Source organism: Hemitrygon akajei, chromosome 20 (genome assembly GCF_048418815.1).
Source record: "Hemitrygon akajei chromosome 20, sHemAka1.3, whole genome shotgun sequence".
Classification (NCBI taxonomy): domain Eukaryota; kingdom Metazoa; phylum Chordata; class Chondrichthyes; order Myliobatiformes; family Dasyatidae; genus Hemitrygon; species Hemitrygon akajei.
The window spans coordinates 39,355,973-39,383,738 of record NC_133143.1 but is presented as its reverse complement, the minus strand read 5'-3'; the positions used below and the strand labels follow the sequence as shown (position 1 = coordinate 39,383,738).

The window sequence follows — 27,766 nt, the reverse complement described above, 5'->3', positions numbered from 1 at the left end:
GCATTCTAAATACTTAAATGTCCTCCTTTTTCCCATTTTACTGCTACATATAGGCACAATCATCTAAAAGACATGGCCAGTGTCTTTCAGTTGTATGTTAGAAATATCAGTACAATTTTATTTTGCTACCTGCAGAAACTCGCCATTCTTTGCATTCTTTTGCCCTGACCAATTACTTGCCAGGGCCTATTCTTTTTTCAAACCTGAACGTTGAAGCTCCACATTTTACTCAGCAGAATGTTTTGCCCACCTCAAAAATACTGCTGCAATAGTATTTTGCTACTGAAAAGTTTATTCACTCTTTTGCTATCTCTGGATTTAATTTGTTGCTCCAGTGCAACAACATCTGTTCTACAGAAATTCTAACTTATCTAAATTCCTGCTGCTTTTATTCTGTCCTACGCTAAATCCAGTTCATCTGTCACCTCACTGATTTTACTCCTGACCGGATAAAATAAATCAGAACAGAATGCCTTCATGTTGAACTTTCAGAAACTTAATTGACTGTTGGTTTAGAGCCAGTTAAACTAGGAGTTCATTAGTTCCTTGTTGAACATCCTAGTCCTACATCTGGAATCTCAATTGTGAAGAATAATTAGACTTGAAGGAGTTAAGAGAAGTGTACAATACCAATAAGCGCTGTTTTTTCCCTACAGTATTTTAGGATTTTATCTAACATCTGATCCATTTTCAATGTTTTAAAATCAACATTTTTGCTGTGGTAAATTTTAACTTTTTCTTTCTGGCACTTCTAAAACAGTATTTACAAGCTTTGCCAAGATCTAGCACTTGCCAGTTGCCCAATATATTTATATTTTGGAATACTTATGACCATCTTTTTGGAGTCATTCCTTCCTGTACCTTTTCCCCCCATCCTGTCATATAAATACATCTCAACTCAAGTTTTTTTTAAATGGAATTATAAATGACTTAAATGATGAAGAAATGAAAGGATATCAGAGCCTCAGGTTATTTAAGATATTGTTTACATTTTATTAATCTGGTAAAAATGAAGAAAGTACTGCCTCAATAGGAACAAATGTGCCTTTCTATGTCATGTCATGTCATGCTTTTGGAATTCTTCTATTACTCACCAAGGGATTAAACCTGAATTGTCATAGTTGCATAATTCAGTTGCCTAAAAAACTTATGAATTTAGATGACTCTGTGCTACTCTTTAAGTATAGACTAATGGCAGTATACAACACCACCTTGCATTTTAATCAGCAAAATATATGTTGGCGTTGGACCTTGCTTCCTGGGCTATTTCCTATGCAACTTATTTTATCTTTATCTAAGCAACAGTGAAATGTAGACCAAACCCTTCGAGGATCATCAATACAGTATGCTTGAAACCATATTTAATTTGTTCCTTAAAATGCAGACAAGGTATATAAATTCTTTTTGAACTGCATAATATATTAAAATTGCATATTATACATAGATTTAGACCACAAGACTTAAGAACAGAATTAAACCATTTGGCCTTTTTAGTCTGTTCTACCACTTGATCATGGCTAATTTACTTTCCCCCTCAACACCATTCTGCTGCCTTCTCATAACCTTTGACACACTTATTAATCAAGACTTTGTCAACCTCTGCTTTAAACATACCCAATGATTTGACCTCCACAACCATCTGTGACATTGAATTCTATAGGTTCACCATCCTCTGGTTAAAGAAATTCCTCCTCTTCTCTGTTTTAAAGGCACATGCTTCTATTCTGAAGCTGTACCATCTGGTCGTAGACTCATCCACTCCTGGAAATATTCTCTCCACATACACTCCACCTCGCTTTTCATTATTTGGTAGGTTTTAATGAGATGCCCCCTCATTGTTCTACACTCCAGTGAGTACAGACCCAGGGCCATCGAATGCTCCTCGTACATTAACCCTTTCATTTCGTGATCATTCTCGTAATCCTCCTTTGGACCCTCTCCAATGCCAGATTGGAGAGGGTCTCCAATGTCTATTCTTAGATATAGGGCCCAAAACTGCTCAAAGTACTCCAGATGTGGTCTGATCAATGCCTTTTCAAGTCTCAGACTGATTTATAAAGTTAAGGACACAAAATACCTTAATTAAATTCACTAAGAGGAGTATTGCAAATAATTTCTAGCAACATAGAATATGTTTTTCCTAAGCATACTGTATGTTTTGTTTGGAGTATTTTTGTTAACTCTTTCAACATATAAGATTTGCTTTTAAACCTGTTTGCCTGTTTCTCTGAAACCCAGCAGTATTATTAGTGGATATTTTTAAAATTCAAAGTTATAAGTAACCATTTGAGAACAGTTTTATGATTAGGTTTACAAAAATTTTCTTATTAGATTTGCTTCCTTTGCTGACACCTAACCCTTTTGAACATTATGATCATGTATTGGAACACTAAGAATAGGCACAAAATCCTTGAATCAATAATTATTCCTTGCTTCAGAATGTTTGTACATTATAAATTGCTATTACCCTCTGAAAAGTCTGAGTTGTTACAGCATAACTATCATGGACAAAAATAATGGTTTCATCTTGTGTTTTCATTATGAGTCTGCAGTCTCTTAAGATCTTCTGTATTACAAAACTAGACATTCCACCACTTGTAATCACATAAACAAGTAATTGCATCAAATAGTGGACTGCATGACCAATAAAGTACAGAAAAATAAACACAAGTGCAAACCACCCACAATCACTCCACAGTAGTTATACACGCAATTGTCAAATATACTTGCATTTAACTGGGATGGCTGTCTTTAAAATAATTTTTACTCTTTGTAGAATATATTCCGATTTATGAGTACAGTATTATACAGCTTGATCAAACCTCCCCCTCCGGTAAACAGCATGTGTTGAAGAAAGTTATTTGTAATAATATCAGTTATTTTCTTTGAACAAACTCTTCAAAGAATCTCTATTAATGTACTTGCCTTAGGCTGTAGAAAAAAGACACTGAGGTAATACATTTCAAAACTCTGAAACATTGGCTTCGTTTCTCTCATCAGAAATTCTGTCTGCCTGGTTGAGTATGTCCAACGTTTTCTGTTTTAATACAAATTTCAAGCATCTGCAGTATACTGTTGTTTGTTAAGTTTCTGTATCTTTTTGTCCTTGGGCAACCACTCCAAATTTGAATCACAATTTGTAATGAATCATCAGTTTCACAAAAGGCCATGTGCAGTACATCCAGTGGTTAATTCACAATGATGCACCAATCCCAGCAATTTTTATCTTCACAAAGGTCATCAAAAAGTTATTCCTAACAATGTAATTTAAAAATAATTCCCCTCATTCTTTCAAAACCTGTGTTTAACTGTTATTCCACCACACTTATTCATGCGGTACTTAAAATAATCCTCAGACTCAGAAACAGGGTTGATATCATTGACATACGTTCTGAAGTTTGTTGTTTCGTGGCAGCAGTCCAGTGCAATACATACAAAATAGTATGTTACAATAAGAATATTGGAAGAAATAAATTGTGCAAAAATTGTGAGGTAGTGTTTATGGGTTTTTGGGCTGTTAGAAATCTGATGGTGTAAGGAAAAAAGCTGTACCTAAAACATTGAGTATGCATCTTCAGGCTTCTGTACCTCGACCCTGATGGTGGTAGTAAGAAGACCCATATTCTTGAGGCATTGCCTTTTGAGGATGTCCTCAATGATAGGAAGGCTGGTGCCCATGATGGAGTTGGCTGAGTCTACAACACTCGGCAGCTTTTTCCAATCCTGTGTATGGTGCCTCTATGCCAGACAAACATGCAACCAGTTAGAATCCTCTCCATGGTATATCTGCAGAAATTTGCTACTCTTTAGTGACATATCAAATCTCCTTAAACTCCTGATGGAGTCTAGCTGCTGGCATGCTGCCTTTGTAATTGCATCAATATGTTTAGCCCAGGATAGATCCTCTGAGATGTTGACACCCAGGAACTTGAAACTTCTCCCTATTTCATTCTAAAATCTACTTTTCTGCTAATTCTTGGCCATGATTTTGCATTACCATTCCCTTTTCACTTGATGGAATTCTTTTATAATTTCACCTCAACAACTTCCTCATCAGTTGAGACATTTATTCAGGGAAAGTTTAAATGCAGATTTTCACCAACCAATCTTTTGATGTTTGTTTGCTGGTTTGATATTCAGTTTAAAATGTGGGCTGTGAGAAAGCTACCCTCCTCCATCCCAATTTGCCTCTGTTGACAATGTGACATTTGCAAGATGGGAAAAATGTTCAGGAACTGGAAGACGAGTTATGTAGCTGAACAGTTCCAGTGGTAAAGGCTATGGCCAAACCAAGTAAAATTCTGAAGTTTCCATATTTTAACTTCAGTCACCTGCTAAACACAGCATGTGATATACCTTCTCTGAAGTGAAAATTTGCCAGTGAACCACCATAAAAAACTCCTTGACACAGCTGGGTTCAGCAATATGTACAGTCATTGGAACCGTCACTCCATGGTGTCTGGCACAGACTACATGTGAACCATCAGTAACTAGTTATTCAACAACACTACTGTTCAAACTGTTAGACCCAACTTTCTCCATAGTTTTGGCAAACACTTTCTGTTTCTACTACCTTCTTGTCAAGTTCAGCAGTGAAGCTTTGTGTGAAGCAGATGCAGAGACTAGCTCAAAGGACTCCCTGCCTTTCAGTAGCCTTGATGGGCATGCATAGGTCTAATAAAGGTTTTAGTTGATACATTGTTATTATGTCTATTTGATGCATGGGTGGCAAATTAAGTACTTATCTCAGTGTATACATAAACCCAGGTTAAACGATGGATCACCACTTCCAACTCTAAACACAAATCAATAGAGTAATCTTTGAGTTGATCTTCTGTTCCACAATGGCAATACAGTGACTTGAATCTCAGATTTACATTACAGATGTCACTTCAAGGACATGCAGAAGGATAAGAACTGATGCTTAGATGTTTACATTCTCGCATGTTATTTTTCTCAAAAGTACCCGATTACTTTATCTGGTTGAAGCAGATGAATCAAAAGCTGAGAAGAACTTTGGCTGTCAGGCATTTTTGTCTCTTCTGTTGTATTCTTGTCATACTTTTTTGTATTTGGGGCTTTTGATTTTTCCACCAGCCCTGATATTTGTTTTCTAGTTGCAAATATTCAGGAATAAATTATATCAAATTAATGCCTTTCCATTGCTACTTTTATTGTAAAACGTAAGAACTAGAACAATGCTGAACTTTGTGGCAGTTGTCTTGACTCACACTTTGGATTATTTTTCGACAACTAACTACACAAGGGGTTTTGCCAGTTTTTTTTTGTGTGAAACATTTATCTGTCATTGTATGAAAGATCAACCAGGTAGTACATTGCCAATGATTGTTACTGGGAAATTAAATGAATGATGAATGTTTACATAGCAATCGTCCTACAGAACTACTTTCCAGCCAAAAGTGACCATATTTATTCATGGCTTGCCAACTTCATGACAAATTGTCAACTTCAAAGATCAGTCTAAACATGATTGAGCTTACATATTTAAATTTTTGTTGCTCACAAACTTTCTGAACATTGTTTTTATTAAACATTAGATGAAAAAATTAGCTTGGGTTTTCTTTGTTGCAATTTCACATAAGATTCATAAAGTTTTACAGCATAGAAATGGAGCTCTTTAGCCCAACTGTTCCATGCCAACCCAGACAGTTAATTCCATTTGATTGTATTTATTTATTTAGAGATACAGTGCGGAATCAGCCCTTCAAGCTGCACCACCCGGCAACCCTTGATTTAGCCCTAACCTAATTACAAGCCATTTTACAATTACCGATTAACCTCCTAAATGGTACATCTTTGGGCTGTGGGAGAAAACTGGAGCACCTGGTGAAAACCCGTGCATTCCACAGGGTAGATGAACAAACTCCTTATAGTGGAGGCTGGAATTGAAATCTTAACTCTGACTCTCCGAGCTGTAATAGTGTTGTGTCAACTGCTGTATACTGTGACCCACATCCCTCTAAACCTTTACAATTCATGAACCTATCCAATTGTCTTTTGACTTTTGAAGTTGAAGGGAATCTTAACAAACTGATTCCAAGCTTGAATGTAGCATAATATTCTGTCAAGATTGCAATGGTTGACTAGGTACCAGAATTGTAATGTTAGGTTGTTGCTGAACAGATCTTTTTCCTTTACTTCCAGTTCCTTTACTTCATTTGTTTCCTCCATCAATATCATCCTTGTCCAGGTTGAAATATGTAATAATTACTGATTTGCTTCAAATTATTATATAAGAGTCAGAGAATACCACAGCACAGAAACAGGCTCTTCGACCCATCTACTTCCAGGTGAAGTATTATTCTGCCTGCACCTGGACTATATGCCTCCATGTCCCTCCCATCCTTGCTGAAATCAAACCCTCATCCACTGGCAGCTCATTCCACACACTCACCACCCTCTGTGTGAAGTTGTTCTCCCACATGCTCCCCTTAAACATTTCACCTTTAACCCATGATCTCTAGTTCTAGTCTCATTGAACCTCAATGGAAAGATAGAAAGTTATCTAAACCAATTTCTCTTCCCATTTGTAAGATATTTACAAAAAAAAAATGTATTGTGAATATTTTATGAATTTCTTGGAATTAAATGCAAGCATTCTCTCCAAGATCTTGTGCAACTCAGTTGAAAATTGCTTACTTCTATGGGACCAGATCATAATATTACTGTGCTATATTTTCCATTAATTGTGTGAAATTTTAAATGAAGTCTCTCATTCATTCCCCTCCCCCAAGTGCAGCCACAATGGAACTGGTTCAGGACTGCATTTCCAAAGGAGGCTAAAAGTAATTGCATAAATACAGTGCATTCTTTTGGGATGAAATATACGTTGTAGATCATTGAGGACTGGTAAAGCACAATGTTTGTTGGAAAATATTAAATAATCCATTGTCAATGAGCATAATGTTTAGAGACTCATTTGTACGTCCATTTACAAATATGCAACATTATATTTTTCTGCAAATCTTAATGTTTTTACACCTACATTTGTCAATAAGCGTAAGTACTGTTTTAGCTTTAATGGCAATCTTGCACTTTAGGATTGAAGCGGATGTATTCCTGTATTGCTGTTGAGTAGAATTAACATGTCATTATTTTAGATGACTCTGCACAGATCATTAACAAAGATCAAACTAGTAAACCAGTGTGTTTCAACTTAAAAGTAATACATCCAGACCCATCAAACAATTCTCCACGTATTACATGCAGTCATCGATGGTAGTGTTTCACTGAACTAGTTTATTTTATGATAAAGAACAAATGTGATATCATAGTGCCACCTGTTGGTAGAGAGTGTACAGTACTTTAAAAGTACAAATACAGTACTGTGCAGAAGTCTTAGCCACCCTAGATATATATTATATATATCTAAGACTTTTGTACACTATTGTTAAATTGTAGTCTGATTTACCTCGCTTTTCTGTGAGCTGTGCTACAACATATACTAAAGTTAGTTTGTAGTGATTGCCTGCTAAAATCATAGAAACAGGCTAGTAAAAGTTGGCCTTTTAAAATATGGGTTAATTTTTAATAGCTGTGCAAGTCTTTCTCACTAGTAAATAATTTTAATTGTACTTTGACAAGTGAGTTTAGTTTTATCCTGATTTAAAATTTATTTTTGGAATTCTTAATAACAGACATGCTTTTGAATTGAACTCAATAATTTGATTGGATCTTCTGGTTTAAATACTGTATGCTTCAGAAAGGTGTATTCAGTCTTATTGAGGGGTTCAGTTCTCAAGTGTTCTTGCTACCCTATAATCATATAATTGCATACCAAGAAAAAATGCATTGCAGGTGATTCTGAAGCATGAATAAATGTCATTTCCACAAAATAGCAATTTTATTGCAGCTTTACTTGAGAATGCTAATTATTTAAACTAATTCTTTGAATTTGTCCTTCATGGCTTATATCCGTTAATTCAAATAGATTTTAAGAATGCCTTGTTTAGAGATTGCATTTGCTGTCCTGTGGATTTAACCAGTCAGCCAACAATTAAATTTAGCAATTGAATTTCTCTTGCAGAGGCAAAACTTCTAAGGATTTGGAAGGATTGTTTCAGGGTATGAGTGGAGATTTTACTAGTGAAAAATTCTCTGCCACCTGGTATCTGATAGAAAATCACTCCGCTACAAGGTTAGTAACCTGCATCATTGCATTTCCTAATACTTGGTTTGTAGTAGTCTGCTTTTAATATTTGCATGTTTATTGAAAAAAAATTAAAAGATCGTACTCATTTGATGCTCCAGCTGGATAAGGCTTTTTAAAATTCTCGTGAGTCTTCTATTTACTATTTAGACAAAATTCTTGAAAATGTTCAAAACTGGCCATTTACACCAAAGCTTCTGCTAACCTTCCAGAGTTACTGAGGGCAGGAAGCTACTTCATGGAAATGTTATACCTTGTTTTTAAATGTACTTCAGTGAAATTGATGGAGTAATACAATAAATTTTCCTTAATAATCTTGAAGATTTTCATTCAAAATCTAGGTCAGCTGAATTTACTGGATCTCTTTGCCCACTTACATCTTCAACAAACTACAGGATGTTTTCCTTTCCCATATATTTTTGGGATATGGACAGCAATGGCAACTACAGTATTTATTAGCCATTCTTTATTGCCCTTAAATAAAGTGATGCTGAGCCACCACATTAAATAGTTGCAGTTCTTCTTGTGACCGCAGTCCAATAATATTGTTTCAGGGTTTAGACTGAGCAATACCAAAGGAATGGTGACATATTTCCAAGTAGTGGTGCTGTGTGCCTTAGAGGGCAATCTACTAGGAGTGGTGTTCTAATGCACCAGTTGGATATATCCTTTGCAGAAGAGGTCACAGATTTGGAAAGTATTTTCAGATTACTCTAAGTGAGTAATTGCAGCCCATTTTGTAGATGGTGCAGTTATTATGTGCTGTTGTGCACACAAGAAGCACTTAGGCAGGAAAAGGGCACCAGTCATCAAGTAGCTGCTTTGTCTTGGTCAGTGCCAAGCTAATTGAAAGTTGTTGGAGGTGCGCATATCCAAGCAAGTGAGGCGAATGACAATACATTTCTGACTTTACAAAGCAATATTCCTTTACAATGTTACTGACTGGTTTCTATAGTATGCATGATCTTATAAATTAATTAACTGTCGCATTATAATGCTTATACATACTTTTCTCCCTGTTGAGATATTACTGAGCCAATGGTTATTAGGTTCTTGCTCCTTTTTTGACCATTAAAGAACAAATTTTGTTCTTAAAACTATGAATATTTATGGAGTGTTGGGAAAATAATTAAATTTTATATAATCATTAATTTCTTAATAAATCCTTTGCACAACATTTTGCCTTTTTCTTTCTGTTACAAAAGCTGAAAAGGTTTTATGAATTCTTTTTATTATAAAGATTCATTTGCTTGCTATTAAAGGATTAATTAAAACTATTTTGATGACTGAATTAAGCCAGGGTATAAATTAATGAAACTGTTTGTGAAATTACAAGATCCATGCTTTGGTACCATGGAGGGTTACTTAATAATCGAAGAGCAATATGTATTTTTAATTTTTGTTATTTTAAATCCTAGATTGCTTTTATGTAATCTGTAATTAATTGCAGGAGTTTATGTAATTTGTCTCTCACTTTTCCTTGTGTCAAGTAACACAGATTGTTAATTTTCTTCTAATCCTTCAATCTGCTTGTTTTGAAATTGCGTGGATAAATATGACAGTGGTGATGTCCACCATACTTTTACATTGTCTAGTAGGAAGACCCCAGATATTTGATTAAGATTAAGCATAGTAGTGGTTCAGATTTGTGATGCTTTCTAATGTGAAATAACAAATCTCATGTTGACTCCTTCATTTTGACCATTACCTCATCATTTCCATATGTATAGTTTCAGATTATTAGGCAGTATTAACTAATGCCTGGCTTGGACACTGCATTCTATGGGTGATCTCTGGAAACTACATATTGCAACATTCTTAAATGGAATTTCTCTGTTATTTAATGAAAAATAGGAGGAATATTTGTGGCTTCTAAAGAAATATTCCAGCCAAGAAATAAAATTAATACTGCAGTTCGTTACTTGTTAGAGGATGGTATATGAGAAAGAATTACATAATTGTAATTGTTATTATCTTGAGTTGTGTAATGTTTTTCAAAGTCTAAACAGGTTTTAAATTCAATGCATCATTTTGTCTTCCCCACAAAAACATTTGTTGCCTGAAAATAGCAACATGCCCTACAGAAGCAGCCCTGAGGAAGCAAATGTTTAGGCTCTTTTCTTGGAACTATAGTATCTGTGATTTAGGAAAGAAAAATCAAATGCAGTGATGTAGTTTACCAGACTTTTATCTTGAACTCACGTGCAATGTAGATTTGTGTTTGCATCCAAGAAAAATGGTCACTATATATTTCATTTTTAAAAAAATGTAGTCTACTTAACCTGGGTAACAGGGAAATAAGAACTTGGAGATTTCTCCTGTTTTGGTTAACTTTTGTCTGTTTTCTTCCATAAAGGAAATAGATTTCTGTTTAAAATTTCTTTCCTGCCCAAAATTTCTGACAACTGTAAACATAAAGTTCAATAGTCTAAATTTATAACACAGGTAAAAGGAAGTGCAAGTCCAATCTTAGCTGAGGCCACCTATAAAATAACAAAATATTGGGCACGCAGCTGATGGGCACTATAACCTTGCTATAGAATCATTAACTGTCTTAGCCTACAGCAGCAGAATTTTTCACTAAACCCTTATAAAATGAGAGGATGGTGGTGCCACTGAATTTTTTGAGGGTGGTAATACCAGCAGTGTTGTTCCTTCAAATGTTTTGTTTTAAATAAAAAAAGTTTTGCTTAATTTGTAAGTACTTAATTAAAATATTAATAAATAAAATGTTCCACTGGTTGTGAGCGTATAGTTATAGCTAGCTAATAATACTTTTTTTGGGGTTTTTTTGACATAATTTAATTCAGTTTGTTTCCTTTATATTTTTCTTATGTTGGGTTTGTTGAAAGGCTAAAACAAATTATTACATTACTATTTGTACTCTGCTGATTTTTTCCTTTGCATTAATATGCTGCATTTTATTCCCTTTTACATTCTAGCTTTGATCAACTAAAAGTTGCTGCAAATTTTTTAAGGAAACAAGCAAATAAGAAGAATGAGGGAAGCTTAGCCTACGTGAAAGGAGGCCTCAGTACATTCTTTGAGGCTCAGGATGCTCTTTCAGGTAATTGTTTTGGTATGACCTCTTCTCAAATACATTTATTTTTCTAGGATACAATACAAGAATAAATTTAATTTCTGACTGTAGAGGGCAGAGATGAAAAAAGCAAGCAATTCAATTCACTTTCCACAATATTGACATATTCCTTTTGCTTCAAAAATAAATTTAAATTAAAAATCACTCGAGGAGTCAGAGGATGTATTTTTTTTTCTTCACATGTACTTTCAAAGCTTCTCTTTGTCTAAACATTCTTCATTGTATGTCCTTTTAGCCTACTACACTACAGTAAAAAGAGTTTCGGGCTTCATGCTTTTGTCAAATTCAATGTTTCTCCTTTCTTGTTTATCTACCTACTGGTGTATTGTTTGGCTTTGGTGTTCCATAACATGGCTACTAGAATTTCATCTGTATTCTCACTCTGGCCTCTGTTGTAATTCATGAACAGGTGATGTCATCATTTACTGGCCATCCCTAAATATTAGCCACTGAGTAGCTTGCCCATCTAGGACAAGGCAAATTCTTTTTTCTTTTTAAATCTTTTTATTAATTTTAAACAAACATAAATGAAACATGAATACAGAGAGCTTGAGAGTACATAATTAATAGGTTAAGGTATAAATACAAATAGATGATAATCCATATATAATAACCTCCCAAAACTTAATTACGAAAAATGGAATAAATAAGAAACCCCCCCCCCCAAAAAAAAGAAAAAAAAAACTAACCAACATGGGCCATTGCATTATGTCAAATATACACAATAGTGTCAATAACTCCGCACCTCCATCCAAATAATTAAGGATAATAAAAGTAAGGTTTAGGAAAAGTCAATTTAGCTCATATGAAAATATTGAATAAATGGTCTCCAGGTTTCTTCAAATTTAACTGAAGGGTCAAAGACAACACTTCTAATTTTTTCTAAACTCAAACAAGAAATAGTTTGAGAAAACCACTGAAATATAGTTGGAGGATTAATTTCCTTCCAGTTCAATAGGATAGTTCTTCTAGCCATTAATGTAACAAATGCAATCATTCGCCAGGCTGAGGGGGAAAAACAACTATTATCCACCATTGGTAAACTGAAAATTGCAGTAATAGGATGCGGTTGTAATTTGATATTCAGAACTCTTGAAATAGTGCCGAAAATATCTTTCCAATAGTTGTGCAAGCAAGGACAAGACCAAAACATGTGGGTCAGTGAAGCAACTTCAGAATGACATCTGTCACAGGTTGGAGGCAAATTCTAAGTTAATAAATAACTGCTACTTCCAATGCTGCTTCAATATTGACAAGCAAATGTAGAGTTGTTCTCCAAGTTGCAAGTGTGGATAGAGAAAGAATGAAGTTGTCTATTGCCTAAGCAGATAATTGTTTCATGGGCGTTTCGGAAATCTTATGGTGGAAGAGGAGAGGTTGTTCACTAAGTGCTAGTCTTCAAGCTCATATACATCTGTCTGAGTAGTAATTAGAAGAGGCCATGTCCCAGATGGTGAGGGCCCATAGTGACACCACTTTCTTAAGAGACTGTTTGGTGGTATACCAAATCTCCTTAAATTCCTAACAGGGTGTGGCAGTAGCATAGTAGTTAGCAATACAGTGCAATACAGTGCCAGTGACCCGAGTTAAATTCCACCACTGTCTGTAAGAAGCCCATGTCTGCATGAGTTTCCCTTCAGGTTCCAAAGATGTACAGGTTAGTTGGTTAATTGTTCACATAGGTGTAATTGGGTGGCACGGGATTGTTTGGCTGGGAGAACTGGTCGCCATGCTACATCTCTAAGTAAGATGAGTAAAATAAGTATTGAAGCCCCTTTATTTAAAAAAAAATGAAATGGAGACACTGCATGCCTTCATGATAGCATCAATGTGTTGGGCCCTGGATAAATCCTCAGATGTTGACACACAGCAACTTGAAGATGCTCACCCTTTCCACCACTGACTCCTCAATGAGGATTGGTGTGTGGTCACCCAGTTTTCTCTTCATGAAGCTCACAATGGATTCTTTGGTCTTGCTTACATTGAGTGTGAGGACATTATTGTGACACCACTCAACCAGCCGATCTGACTTGCTCCCAAACACCACCTCACCCCTATCTACGATTCTTTAAGCACATGTGGTGTCATCAGCTGTTGATCTGTGATTAACCATGCAGCCACAAATGCAGGGAGAGTAGAGCAGTGGGCCAAGATGCATGATGTGCGTTTTGTTGATTGTCAGCAAGGAAGAGATGTTACCATGGATCCACACTGACCAATGGTCTTCTGGTAAGGATGTCAAGGATCCAATTGCAGCAGGAGGTGGAGAGGCACAGGTTTTGTAGTTTGGTGATTAGTAGTGAGGGGCTGATGGTGTTGAACGTTGAGCTGTAAAAAGTAAACAATAGTATAGCCTCTGTTTTGCACTATTGGTGCTTTTGCTTAGATAGCCAAGACACTGGGAAAATCAATGAAAATAGACACGGGTTCTTTGTTTCTGCCCTTTGCCATGACCTGGTCATCAGCAATTTGTTCCCATGCCTCATAGGGAGTTAAGGCCACTGGCACCAACATTCAAGACATTCTGACTTCAGAGATGACATTTACACGTGGAACTATCAAAGTGTGGACTGCAAAACAAGTACTCTTCGGGTTGGACACCAGCCAAAGAGGAGCTATCTGAATCAATACTCAGCTTAGAAAAGGAGGAGCTGCATGTCAGCACATTAGAAAAAAAACCTGCCCTCCTGACGCATGAGTGCTCAGCAGAAATGAGAATACTTAAGAGATGCTCCAAAACACTGCTCCCTCGGGTTTTTGAAAATGACGCAACACAAGACAAATGATTGGTTTAACACTTACTTGAGCAGCGCTATCTTAGTCATTTATGCAATATGCCTTGCTTATAACAAATGCAAGTTACCCTGAGCCAGAAGATACTGCTAACACTAAAAATAGCTAGAAGCACAGTGAAGTAGACATCAAGACACTGTGCCTTTGATGGGAAGGGCTCAAGAGCCAAATCACTACCATTGTGGCATTTCCTTCCTTAACCTCACTGTTAAACTATTGGCAAGCGTTGAATTCCGCAGGCTTGACTTCCTGGCAGAGAGGGTTTACCTGAGTTCAAGTGTATTTTCCAAGAACAGCAATCAATCAATCACATGATTATCACTTTTAGGCGCAGAAACACTGAATAGAACAAAGGGAAAATATAAAATCTGCAGATGCTGAAAATTTGAAATAAAAACAGGAAATGGTTGCAAATGCTCAGCGGGTCAGACAGCATTTGTGGATAGAGATAAAGTGTTCGCATTTCAGCTTAAAAACTTTTACCAGAACAAAGAAAGCTGTAAATTACCCCTCAGACCTCACTGAATGAGGTTTTATTCAAATTGATGCTTTGGAATATAGTTAGTGTTATCAAATCCTTCCATTTTCATAGGAATGGCACTGTTAAATCAATCTGAGAGTTTTTCAACATTTATCAAACACAACAGAGTCAAGCAGGGTAATGTCTTTATTGCATCCCTTTTTGGAATCTTATTTGCCCTTAGTTCTTTTTAATTATCACCTTAAGCTTCAGTATACTGTAATAGATTGTCTTTGCATGTACTCCATTTTTGTTTCTGTACGTGTCCCAGGGCTGGTAAGAACAATTGATAAAGTTAGTTCTTTACTATTGAATATACAAACTACTACTTAGTGGTAGGGATGTTAGAGATGGAACTTTACTCCACAGAACTGTGAAGTCAACAGAGCTGAACACTGAATTGTCAAAGAAGTTTCTTAATGTTGTTGCAGTTGATTAGGTTCATTGCTGATTGTAATTGCAATTTTTTTTTCAAAAATGCTCATTTTTATGTATAAATATTCTTTTCAAACGAAGGATAGTTGCCCAGAGAAAAACAACTGATGCCCATTCCAAAGGTCTCTAACTTATTAGGTTTATTACACAACTTTTCAACTCAATTTAAAAAATATAATCCATTTATGCGTTGAAGTCTAAAATACGCATTAAAGTCTAAAATACGCATTAAAGTCTAAAATACGCATTAAAGTCTAAAATACGCATTAAAGTCTAAAATACGCATTAAAGTCTAAAATACGCATTAAAGTCTAAAATACGCATTAAAGTCTAAAATATGCACTTAAACGTTTAAATTGAATGACAAGTGATTTGATAGTAAACTCTTATTTATTTCTCAATATAATGGAGTGGAAGAATCCACTAAGCCTATATAGGTACATGTTTAAAATACTTCTGGTTATTCAGTTCTTCAAGCATATTAAAAGTTTGCAAATTTTAACGTGCAACTCCAGTCAGTGCTACAAGTAGTATGTAACTCTTTATTGTGAGTATATGCTATTTCAAGGCATCAGATGCATGTCATCCTGGGAATTCAAAATAAATATTCTCAAAAAGTACACAAGATCCTTGACTCATTTCAGACCACCTTCTGAAGAAAGTAGGTGCAGCCTTGTATCAAATTAAACATATAAATTGAGTAATAGAGCTTTGTGGTTTTTGCTCAGGTTTTGCTTAAAAAGCAACTGGGCTGTACTTTTATTTGTTCCCAAAATATAATTGTGAATTAGTATTCAATGAGAGGTTATTAAGTTCATAGTAAATTTATTATCAAAGTATATGTATGTTGCCATATACTACCCTGAAATTCATTTTCTTGTGAGCAATCAGAGTAATTACCTAGAAACGCAATGGAATCAGTGAAAAACTGCAAAGAAAGATGGGCAAACAACCAATATGCAAAAGACAACAAATATGCAAATACAAAAAAATGAAAAGAATGATGAGTAATAAATATTGAACATGAGTTGTTGAGCCCTTGAAGGTTATGGAATCAGTTTAGTGTTGGTGATAGGTTAGGCTAGGTGATCAGTTTTTGCTCCAAAACAGTTCGAGCTTCCAATTGAATTATCAGGACTTGCATTTTGAATGCAGGTTGGCTTAGATGGCATCAACACCATCTCTGTCATCTCGATCTCCTCTATAAACATGTTGTCACACATTTGCTCTATACTCTCCATCTCTCCCTTCCCCGCAACTTAAAATATGCTTGTATTTATTATTATTACCAATTCTGATGACTGGTTATCAACCTGAAAAGTTTGCTCATTTTCCGTCTCAGCAGATGCTACTTAACCTGAGTATTTCCAGAATTTCTGTTTTCATTTCATTCTGTGGGAAACTTTGGCCAGGTATACTCAAAGCAATATGTGTGTTGGCTTTGCTTTATTCTTCATTCAGAATGAATATGAAAGTGTGTAGTTGAAGCAAGTTACAGGTTATAAGTTTAACTGTCCAAGCAAGCTATTAACTTTCCTAGTGTTAGTCTCTGGATCCATTCTACAGCAGATGATCCAGCTTTGTTCATGATTGCGCTAAGTTAAAGATAAATATTATTTAGCTGCTTCAGCTTTCTGGAGATCCATTTTGGAAATGGGACAGTTTTGCCAGGAGTCCCATACTTTTATCTCATTAAGAATCAATACTGTTCTAAACCTGTAAAGTTTGAGAATGTGTCACCTTCTGGTTTACCTATTGCTTGACACAGAAACATAAGACTGTTGGATGCCTTACAGCTGTTGACTTAGCCAAAATAAACAGGCTGTCAGAATAAATGGCAGCAGAGATCATGCTTTACCCAGCCTGGTCAACTGAAGTATTTCCAGTGAAGACTGATGTTGCAGACCACAAGATTCCTTCTGCATGGCTTCAGACCACCTTTGCTTGAAGAAATATAGAGCAGACTTACACTGAATGGAATTTAATTTGAATTTAGTTATAAAGCTTTTCTTTGTGTTTAACATCTGAATGAACTTGACATAAAAACACAAGCTCTCCAACTTTCATATATTTACCAAAAATGATCTATAGATTTGACATTTCTTGAGATCCCCCAACAAAATAGCCGATGCGCTAAAAAATGATGTATGACTCAATTTAGGATAGAGTCAGATTTTTTTTTAAAAAGTCATATTTACATTTTTGAGTTTGATATATTAATTTATTGCACAGGTGAAAAAATAATTTTTAAACGTTCTCCATGTTTGGATATTTTCAAAATTTGAAAGTTCTTTAATTCAGAAAAGAAAGTGCTTTTTAAAGTTTAAAATGCTCGACAAGTTGAGTTTGTAATTTAAACCCTGACAGTTGTATGTATTTAAGACATTGACTTGATATCAAGAAAATAATGAAATCCCAGCTCAATGTAACATTCAATCATTTAACTTGGTTGGTGGTTTCATAACATCTTTATTAACTTTGTGTAGTTTCATTTAGATATTTAAAAAGGATGTGAAGTTCATCACTTTAATGGTCAAAGTCACCGTAAACTAGAACAGAAGAAAGCCATTTGGTCCATCAGTGTTATCCCATTTCTCAGAGCAAGTTCATCCAGTATATTCCTCCATTCATTTCCTTTAATTTGTCTCTATCAGCTACCCCTTAGTTTTCCACTGGTGCTCTAACATCCACCATCATCACTAGGGGTAATTTGCAATAACCAATTAACCTATTGTCCGCAATGTTTTTAGTGTGTGAAAGCAAACTGAAGCACCCAGAATAAACCCATACAGTCACAGGGAGAATGTGCAAGTCTCAACATGGACAGCAGCAAAATTTGGTGTTAACCCTGGATTGCTGGATCCAGCAGCACCACCTGCTGCGTCACTGTGCTGCCCATGTTCTGTGTCATTCGAATGCAATTGAAAATGCAAGTCAATATCAATAATTTTAATGACTTTATTTGCTTAAAACTTGAAGATCCATTAAATGGGTAGAGAGCAAGAAGATTTTCCCCTTAGCAGATTTGCCTTTGACCAGATAGGATTGGTTTAAGAGGATGTTTCAATGGGATATTTTTTCCTCTTTATGGAACTAAGGCAGTGGTAGAGGCAGGGTGTCTCACAGCATTTAGCTTTTTAAGGGAGCACTTGAAGTGCCATGGCTTAAAAGCTTTAAGCTGAATGCTGGGAAATGAGATTACTATATCGAGCTTCTAAATGAACAGTATGGGCACATTAGCCCAAAAGCCTGTTTCTGTACAATGAGACTCAGACTCTCAAATAAAATGGAGTGTATGGAATGTCGTTTTCTGAGATAAGTAGTTGTGAGTAGGATACAGTTAATTTAAAAATAAACATTAAATACTATCCTTGCATAAAGGTTTTGCATTCACATTCTTAATGATTCAATTGAAATGGATTTTAGGACTCGCATAGCAACACCTGTAGCCTGTAATTCTGTTTTAATTTTACCAAAATGATGCAGATCAATCACTTTAGAATCAGAATGTGTCAAAATATTGAGTATTTTCTGTAGATAAAATCATTGCAGAAAAGTTTCCATTTTTGGTGAGTTTCTTCATATATTTTGGAATGAAAGTAAACTCCCCTTACAACTTAAATAAAAATGAGGCTTCTAAATGGTTCACAAACCCATGAACACACCTTCATTATTCCTGTTACTTACCACTATTTATTTATATTGTAATTTATAGTAATTTTCTGTCTTTGCTCTGCTGCCACAAAACAACAGATTTTGTGTTATATAAATTGTGATTCTGAATCAGATGCTGAGATAGTCAAATAATATATTAAGGTCAGTCCATCTGGTTGTCATTGACCAACATAGTATTTAATTTCTCAGCAGAAATATATCCAGAAATCAACTATAAAGTTAACTGTCAGTTGAGAATTTGGTGCAATCAATGGTGCACACTATTTCCAAACAGACCTCTTTCTTTTGAACTGCAAGTTTAATCAGTTTACTAAATATATAAATGAAACAGTTTTCACGGAAAATACAATAACAAAGGAAACATTTTGAAAACAGAATGTTAGGAAATTACTCATCACAGTATGTTCTTGTCTAATTTGGGAAAGCATGGACAGATGGTTTGATTGCTTGTGGAATCCCTGTGTTCATACTGAGAAATATCATGATTAATCCATTGGAATTTCAACAGTGCTGCATCACTTATTGGTTGTCTGGTGAAATTGACAGTAATAGATTAAGTTAGTGAACCAAAAATGTTAAGACTTCGTCCAAAATTGCAAAGTATACAAGAATGCAATTCCTTTGTTCTAGATTTATTGCAGCCTGCTACTTTTCAAGGAAATAAATATGACTGAAAGGAAATGATGAATCTTAAACTGCACTGCTGCCATAAAACAACATATTTTATATCATATAACTTCTGATTCTAAATCTGATTCTGAGATATTCAAATTATATATTCAGGTTAGTGCATCTGGTTGTCAGTGAAGCTGAGGATAGGGCAATTGATATACAAGTCGATGCATTGTGTAGAGAGACTGTGAGGAAGGACAGGTAGATGATGGGTCAAAATTGCAGTTAGTGGGATGAGTTAACAGGGCAAAATCAAAAAGCAATGAATACAGGATGGAAGGTGTTATAAACATGAGAAATTCTTCAGATGCTGGAAATCCAAAGCAACACGCACAAAATCCTGAGGGAACTCAGCAGGTCAGGCAGCATAGATGGAAATGAATGAACAGTTGACGTTTCAGGCCAAGACCCTTCTTCAGAAAAGGAAGGGGAAGTCACCAGAATAAAAAGGTGGGGGAGGGGAAGGAGGACAGCTGGAAGGTGATAGGTGAGGCCAGGTGGGTAGGAAAGGTAAAGGGTATAGAGGAAGAAACCTGATTTAGTGCGGTAACAGAACAAAAAGTACAAAAACTTGTGCTTTAGTTACTGGAATTGGATATTCTAGTAGGTTTACTTAATTAATGGAGACTGTAAAATCAACCATATTCTGTATGCAAATGAAAATACAGTAGATTCCGTACTACAGAGCGCACCTGATTAAAAGCCGCAGGCTCTAATTTTAGAAAGAAAATCAATTTTGTACTTGTACAAGCCGCACCGGATTTTAAGCTGCAGGTGTCCCACGTTGTAATATGAGATATTTACACAGAAAGATATTACACGTGAGGATTTTTTAACTTTTAATTAAATCCGTATGGTAACATAAACAAATACATATTGCAAATGCTTTTTTTCGAACCGTGCCTGTAACACGGCTACTTTTAAATATACATACGTATTGGTAACACACAAATTACGTTGCGTATACTTTTTTACTGAACAGTGCACGAACAACATTCCAATATCTCCTAACGACTGGTAAAAAAATATATACTGCAGCCTACCAGGAAAAGTTATTGATCGCCTTTGACTTATAAGCTGCATCATCGCGCGGGTCTAATGCACTCGCCCCCACCTTTCCGTTTATCGCAAACCGGTATTTCCCCACAAGACGCGGCGAAACCGGATGTGACGTCATAGCATCCCGGGATGTAGTACAGAAAACAAATATACTTAAAACACTTCTAACTTTAACTAGAAAATACTAACAAATGAATTACTAAGCGAAAATATTATAAACTAAATAACTGCCATAAAGGCAGCACAATGCTTTTCTTCAAGTGTTTTCCATGTTGATGAGGGTGAGTACAAATGACTGATTTACAATAATTTAATTGTGAAAGTGCGCTTGATTTATCGTACAATTTCATTGGACCTCTGTGAACTACTCATCAATTTTATTGGTCTACTGTTACGAGGCAAAATGTTTTTGGCGGCATGAAAAAAAACCATGTATTAGCCGCACCGTAATAAAGGCCGCAGTGTTCAAAGCTGTTCAAAGCGTGGGAAAAAAGTAGCGGCTTATAATCCGGTATCTACGGGTAATATAAATTTAGGTTGACTGCACAACCAATTTGTTTTTCCTTCCTCAATGCCTTGTCAGATTTTTTTAAAAGGTTAAATTATATATTTGAATTGAATTGACTTTATCTCTTACATCCTGCACATCTATAAGGAGTAAAGTTTTTACGTTATGTTTCCGTCTAGATGTACAATGTACAATTTATAGTAATTTGTAATAAATAGTAGGTACAACAGAACAGTCAATGTAGCATAGAAATACTATTGTATCAGGGTGAATTAATCAGTCTGATAGCCTAGTGGAAGAAGCTGTCCCGATGCCTGTTGGTCCTGGCTTTTAGTGCTACTGTACCATTTCCCAGATGGTAGCAGCTGGAACAGTATGTGGTTGGGGTGTCTTGGGTCCCCAATGATCCTTCTTTTAATGTTCTAAGCATGAGAAAAGGTTTCCAGTGTTTTGCTAAATAAAAGTTTAAATACAATAAGGTTTGAAGGAAACCTTTCATTTTAAAATCTTAAAATTATCATGTTGCAATTTTGGTAAACATTCTTTTATGATTTACAAGACTGTGTGGCGTTAAACTTTTTCTGCTGGAGATGCACAGCAAGTGTGACTGGATTGAAAAATGTGCCTGGAATTTGGTATGGACTATTTCAGCCCAATTGTGCATCTGCATGACTTCATGAAATCTTTCTTGGTTAAACTCAAAATGTGTACTGTATTATAAAAGGAACAAAAGGTAAAGTAAACCACTGCGTAGTTAGCAGAGCTGCAGTCTCACAAGTCCAGGGACCTGGGTTTGATCAGTGTGGAGCGTCCATGTTTTCCCTGAGACAACTTAATTCTGATCATCCCACATCACAAAGACATGTGAGTTGGTAGGTTATTTGTAAATTACCCTTAGTGTATAGATGTGTGGTATAATCTGATGAGAGATGATGGAAATGTAGGGTGAATAGAATCCGTTAGGGCAGGATTGGTATGAAATATAAGTCTTTGATTGTCAGCTTAAACTCAGTAGCCCAAGGACCTGTTTCTGGGCTGTATCTCCCCTATGATTCTGACTAGTACCTTCAAAGAAAAAAACACTTCAACTTAAACAACCTTTGGTTGCTCTTCATGAGGAAATAATCTTGAATATATTGAAGTAATGTATGGTCAGGATTAAGATAAAATATTTAATATTATTGTCATATTTGAGTTGGCCCTTTAAAGCTAGTCAAGTTGACTTCTGGCATATTGAAGTTTAGAAAACTAATATTTTATATCCTTGGTGGAATACTTGATTTGAAGTGTTTTTAGAAAAATATGCAGTAAGTTCAAATCTTGTTCGAACTTTTCATGATCTGTTTGTGTAGAACCATTATGTTAAAATTGGATTGGGTTGAATAGAGGATAGGATTTTTTTTTCTAAAGGGACAGTTATTTCTCTCATGTTTCCACTTGATGCAAAAAGACATTCAGCCCATCAAGACTCAGCCAGCTCTCAGAGCAATCCCATCAGATCTATTCTCCATATTGCTTACTTATAACCTTTTCTCTTTGTGTCCGTCAGCTTAAATTGGAATCAGCAATTAAACCCTTTCTGTAATATATATTAGTGATTTAGTTCTAAATATAGGGAGCTTGATAATTTTAAGTTTTCAATTAGTCATAGAACATTACAGCACAGAAACAGGCCCTTCGACCAATCTAGTCCATGCCGAGATGTTATTCTCCCCAGTCCCATCTACTTGCACTTGGACTATAGCTCTCCATGCTGTACCTCTCCCATCATGTGCAAAATTCTCTTCAATGTTACAATCGAACCCACATCCACCCCTTCCACTGGCGGCTCATTTCACACTCGCACCATCCTCTGAATGAATTCCCCCTCAGATTCCCCTTAAGTATTTCACCTTTCAATCTTAATCTTTGATCTCTAGTTCTAGTCTCACCCGTCCTTGCATCTTCCCCATCTATAGCCCTCATAATACAAGAGTTAGGCAGTGTGACCAACAGTGAGGAGGCAAGTTCCTGATAGTGCAAAGATGCAAGTGGAGGTAGAAGTATCAGTAGACTTTAATCCAGAGAAGAGTAGGTATTACATTTGTGAGGTGCAACGAGATGAAAATATTGAAGGTTGTAGAGAAACAGAGAAATATTTTAGTATGTGTTGACAGATCTCTAAATGTATCAGGTTAGATCAATGAAATGGATAAAAAGGCAGATGTAATGCTGTCTTAATAACTGAGGCAGAGCAGGGAGGTTCTGTTAGAACCAAGCACAACACAAGTGAGGCAATAGACTGAGTACTCTAGAGTTTGGGCAAAATAAAAGGAAAGACACAGCTGTATTAGAGAGGTTGGATAGGCGATTTACAAAGATGTTTCCAGTACTGGATGATTATTGTGATGATGACAGATTGGATAAGAAGTTGTTTTCTTTGAAACAAAGGAGGTCATGGGTGGGGGAAGCAAGGGGATTAACTGCGTTAAACAGAATTATTAGGGGCCAGAATAGGTTCTTCCTCATTGTCCGTTACAGAGGGGTCAAAATCCAGGAGAGGAGACTAGATGTTAAGTAATTGGCAGAATAATTTAAGGAGATGAGAAATTTTACTTTCATCTAGAGGGTAGTCGGGGTAGAAACACTCAGCATATTTAAAACATGCCTGTATATGTACTTGAAGAACCATGACCTGCAGGAGCACAGATCTGATGCTGGATTGGAGGGTCAGGATAGGTAACTCTTTTCAGGTTACCTCAAACATGATGGCCTGAATTACAGCCTTCTAAGTTGTAAATTTATGATTATATTAACTGTAAATGCTATCTCACACAACTAATGTATTTTTAATTATAAAATAGTAAAAAATTATTATTTTTGGGAAGAAAACAGTGCAGGGTTAATTAGGTGTTGGGAAATCTTCACCAAAATGTATATGTGCCGTTCAATTTATTTCCTTGTATAGTTTAAAAATGGTTTCACTAATCTTGTTTAAAATGAAATGTTGGCAAAGAACTTTGTAACCCAAATAATTGTTTTCTTAAGTGGACAGTTTGTTTGTAATATTTAAAAATTTTTTCAAATATAAATGCGGGATTTGAATTCTGGAATTCTCTGAAGTGGTTACTCTGAGTTGGGTCAAGCTGAACTCAGTTATGAGAAAAATATAGCCAAGGTGCCATACAGGGTGAGCAAAGATGCAAAATTAAAGGAAGGTAAGCGAGTATGTGGTTATTCACAGGAATACTTGGAGGGGAATGCTATACCAAGGAGCTGCATAATCAATTTATTTTTCAAGCCTTTGCAATTAGTTCGAGTCAATACATAAAAATATATTGACTTGAACTAATTAAAATTTGAGAACACCTACCAGGTGAATTACTGCTAATGAATGTTGATTTGAGTTGATAAAATAAAGGCTTTTCATTTTGCATTCTTAAGACTAGCCCAGCTTAAAATAGGTTTCAGGAAACCAAATGAAAATATTCACATTGTAAGTAAGAGCTAGTGCCTGTGGTCTTCAGTTTCTGTTTTGTTTAGTTTCCATATCCACCCCCTCCTGAGAAAAATTATCTCAGATTAGCAAATGTGTCCAATCAGTTTGGAAATTTGTTAAGAGTAAACTGGAATTATTTTACAAGCAATATTTCAGATTTGGACTGAGAAGATAGTATCTGAATTTGTTTTAATTGTACTAGATTTGAAAATTTTGTTAAAACATTCAGGTGTGATTTACATTTCACTTACAAAGAACTGGGTGGTTGCTGCTGAAAGAACAGAATTATAAGGCCCTTAATCCAACCGTGTTTCCACTGACCATTGAACACTAATCTTATTTTTCCTCTTGCATCCCCATAAACTCATTAACCTGTTCCACCCCCCCTTCTCCCCCCCCCCCCCCCCCAGCTCCCATTTATTCTCCTGTGTTAGAGTCATTTTAACATACCAAAGAACTTGGCTCTGGCATGGGGGAGGAAGCCAGAGCACCAGGGGAAGACAGTAAATTGGTTGGCCATTCAAAGTTTTGTCTTCAAATTCTAGTCTTTTGCCATTTTTACTCTAGGAATATGTTACCTCAACGCAAGCCATCATAAGCATTTTAGACTCCTTTAATGGGACAAATTTCACTATCAGCTGCAATGCAAGAGTACTTGCCACTAGCTTTGAAAGCAGTCTAGGACATCAGTAAACCTTGAATGTGGATTTCTGTTTGGTTGGTAATAGTGGTTCTACACTCAATCTGTCACATGGAAGAATATCAAGTTATCCTGGAAGGAATAGCTCAATTTATACTTAAATATTTTACAGGAGTTAAGTTTATGGCTAGAATATACACCAAGGTAAAAACTGAAAAACAAATTTCTAAAAATAAAAAAAATTGTATTATTTTGCATTATGATATGCTTATTTGAGGATAATTCTTTTAAGATCTAATTTTGCTAAGCAATAATAATGACTTAATATATCATTAAAATTCATTATTAAAGTTTAGTGAGCAGTAATATTTTAAAGATATTTTACATCAAGAATAGTGTCTGATAGAGTGATGGCAATTTGTTAATTAGTGGAGAATACACCAAAACATTGGAACATTTGGAAGAATAGGGAAGCAATAAATGAAACTTTGGATTAGACACTGCCCTTCTCAATCTTTGTAATGTATAACCACCTTTATAACATGTGTACTCCAACATTTGTTGTGAGATTTCACAGCATGAAGATGGAAAATACAAAAACAAATGTTGGAGAGTTGGTGGAAATACTTAGCATATTGTGGAGTAGCTATGGAAAGAAATAAACATTGACATTTTCATCAATGTTCTGATGTTAGGCCTTTAATTCAAAACTTGGGCTTTACTTTTATTTCGCTGCAGGCTGCTTGACAATTCCTATATTCACCATTATTCCTATTTCAAAAAAGATAACTATCTATGTGTAATGCTTAAACAAAACCCTACGGAGGCCGTCCTTTGCAATCAAAGCAGAAAATGCTGGAAATACTGAGCAGTTTAGGTAGCATCTGTGGGAAGAGAAATAAAGTTAATTTTCAAAACCTATTTCTTTTTCGACTGTTGCTTCCCAAACTAATGTTCCAGAATTTAACATTTAATGCTATTCTAAGCATTTTTGCAGAATTTTTCATATTCTGGACAGGAAAAGCATGACCCAAAAGGGATAAAAACAAACTGTGTTGAATAATATAGTTCCTAGCGGCTTTGGCATAGAGGGAGGCCATGTAGTATTGATTGTCTGGCAGAAAAAGTCACAATATTGTTTTCATATATGTAATTAGCATATGGGTTTACTTAAAGCCGACAAATCATTTGTGTATGATTGGAGCGCTTTACAGTGCATGTATAAAGATTTATTACCAGGTAGGAAGCCTATCTTTTAAGTCTCTGACTATTCAGAATCTATTGAATTTTATTACTCAGTTGTAATTTTTAGGTTTTTTTGAGTTTCAGCTAAGAGGAAATTTAAATTTATACTCTTGCCTCTGAGTGTAGATTTTTGTTAGAAATTAGTGATTATTGGTGCTTAAATGTACTTCACATATCTTACAATACTTCTCCAGTGAGAAAATTTAATGAATTTAATAGCAGAGCACTTATTTAATAATAAAAAGCTCTTTGTTAGCTTTGTTGCTTTACAATTTCAAAAAATTATGTAACCTTAATTTTGTAAGTTTCCTGAAGGAAATTGGAAATTATTTTTGTATTCAATCCAGAAACCAAAAGTGGTGAAGCAATGCAAAGTGCTTGTAAGAGGAAAAAAGTGTTTAAAGTTGTACATAGTCTTTACACCTTGAAATAAATGACTGCCTATTGAATGAACTGCACTTTTCATTCCAGCAATTCATCAAAAGTTGGAAGTAGATGGGACGGAAAAAGTGGAAGGATCTATGACGCAGAAACTGGAGAATGTACTCAACAGTGAGTTTTACTTTTTCAGCCACCCCTACGTATGGACATTGTTATTCATCCTGACTGCATCCCTATTTGTAAACAAACTTAGAAATCAATGGCCATCAGTACTTAAATTCATTGAAAGTTTGTTAAAAATATTTGTCCAGTGAGAAAATGTGATGAATTTAATATGCAGAATACATCTTTAATAAGAAAAACTTTGGTAAGATAATTTGTAATTTATTGACTTATAGCTTGACATTTAGAAATGTATCCAAGATTTGATGTCATACTGAATATTGCTGTATATTTTTATTTATAGATATGCAATAACTTCAGTTTTCTCTCTCTATGTTCTTTAACTCAATTAAAAAGAGAACTGATTTTTGTCATATGTAGTAAATTTTATACATACATTGGTGAGGAGGCAGGTTTCATTCCAAAGTGTGCACGCTAATTCTCACTGTGGTTATACTGAAAAGTGTGATTGATGTTCAATATAAAAATACATATATAAACAAAATGTTAAAATTAATTGGATCTTGTATCAAAGAATTTGAATTAGTGATGATGGATGCTTAAAATGAGTAGCAAAATGTGTTTTGCTTAATAAATTGCTTTTGATGAATGACATAGATTATTAAAATTGTTCAGCAGTTCTAACTATAAATCTGATATCAATTAAGTTGACATCTTGATCATTTATACTACTGAAGTTAAAGAAGGAATTTATGTTTAATATAATCTTAAGGGAAGTGTCAGTTTTTGGTGTAAGAACAGTTGAAAGTAATGGAATGCATTTTAAAGTGATAAATAGATTATAGAGTCATTAAAATTGTCATACATTTCTTCTCTAGTAGCATTATGATAGTGCAATTGTGTATTAGTAATAGTTTTTATGAAAGTGAAGTATTGAGTGGTTTATACTTTTAGTTGCTCAGAGTGC

General features: G+C 35.3%; 1 protein-coding gene across 3 annotated transcripts in view; it reads left to right on the top strand.

Moving 5' to 3' along the window:
• Window positions 1-27,766, top strand: part of exoc2 (exocyst complex component 2) — a 246,433-nt gene that overhangs the window by 93,976 nt on the left and 124,691 nt on the right. For all 3 annotated transcript variants that reach the window (XM_073024195.1, XM_073024194.1, XM_073024196.1), the window contains exons 5-7: window positions 8,048-8,158; window positions 11,113-11,237; window positions 26,767-26,847. In XM_073024195.1, coding sequence (XP_072880296.1) covers window positions 8,048-8,158; window positions 11,113-11,237; window positions 26,767-26,847 — 317 coding nt within the window. The remainder of the gene's footprint in view (window positions 1-8,047; window positions 8,159-11,112; window positions 11,238-26,766; window positions 26,848-27,766) is intronic.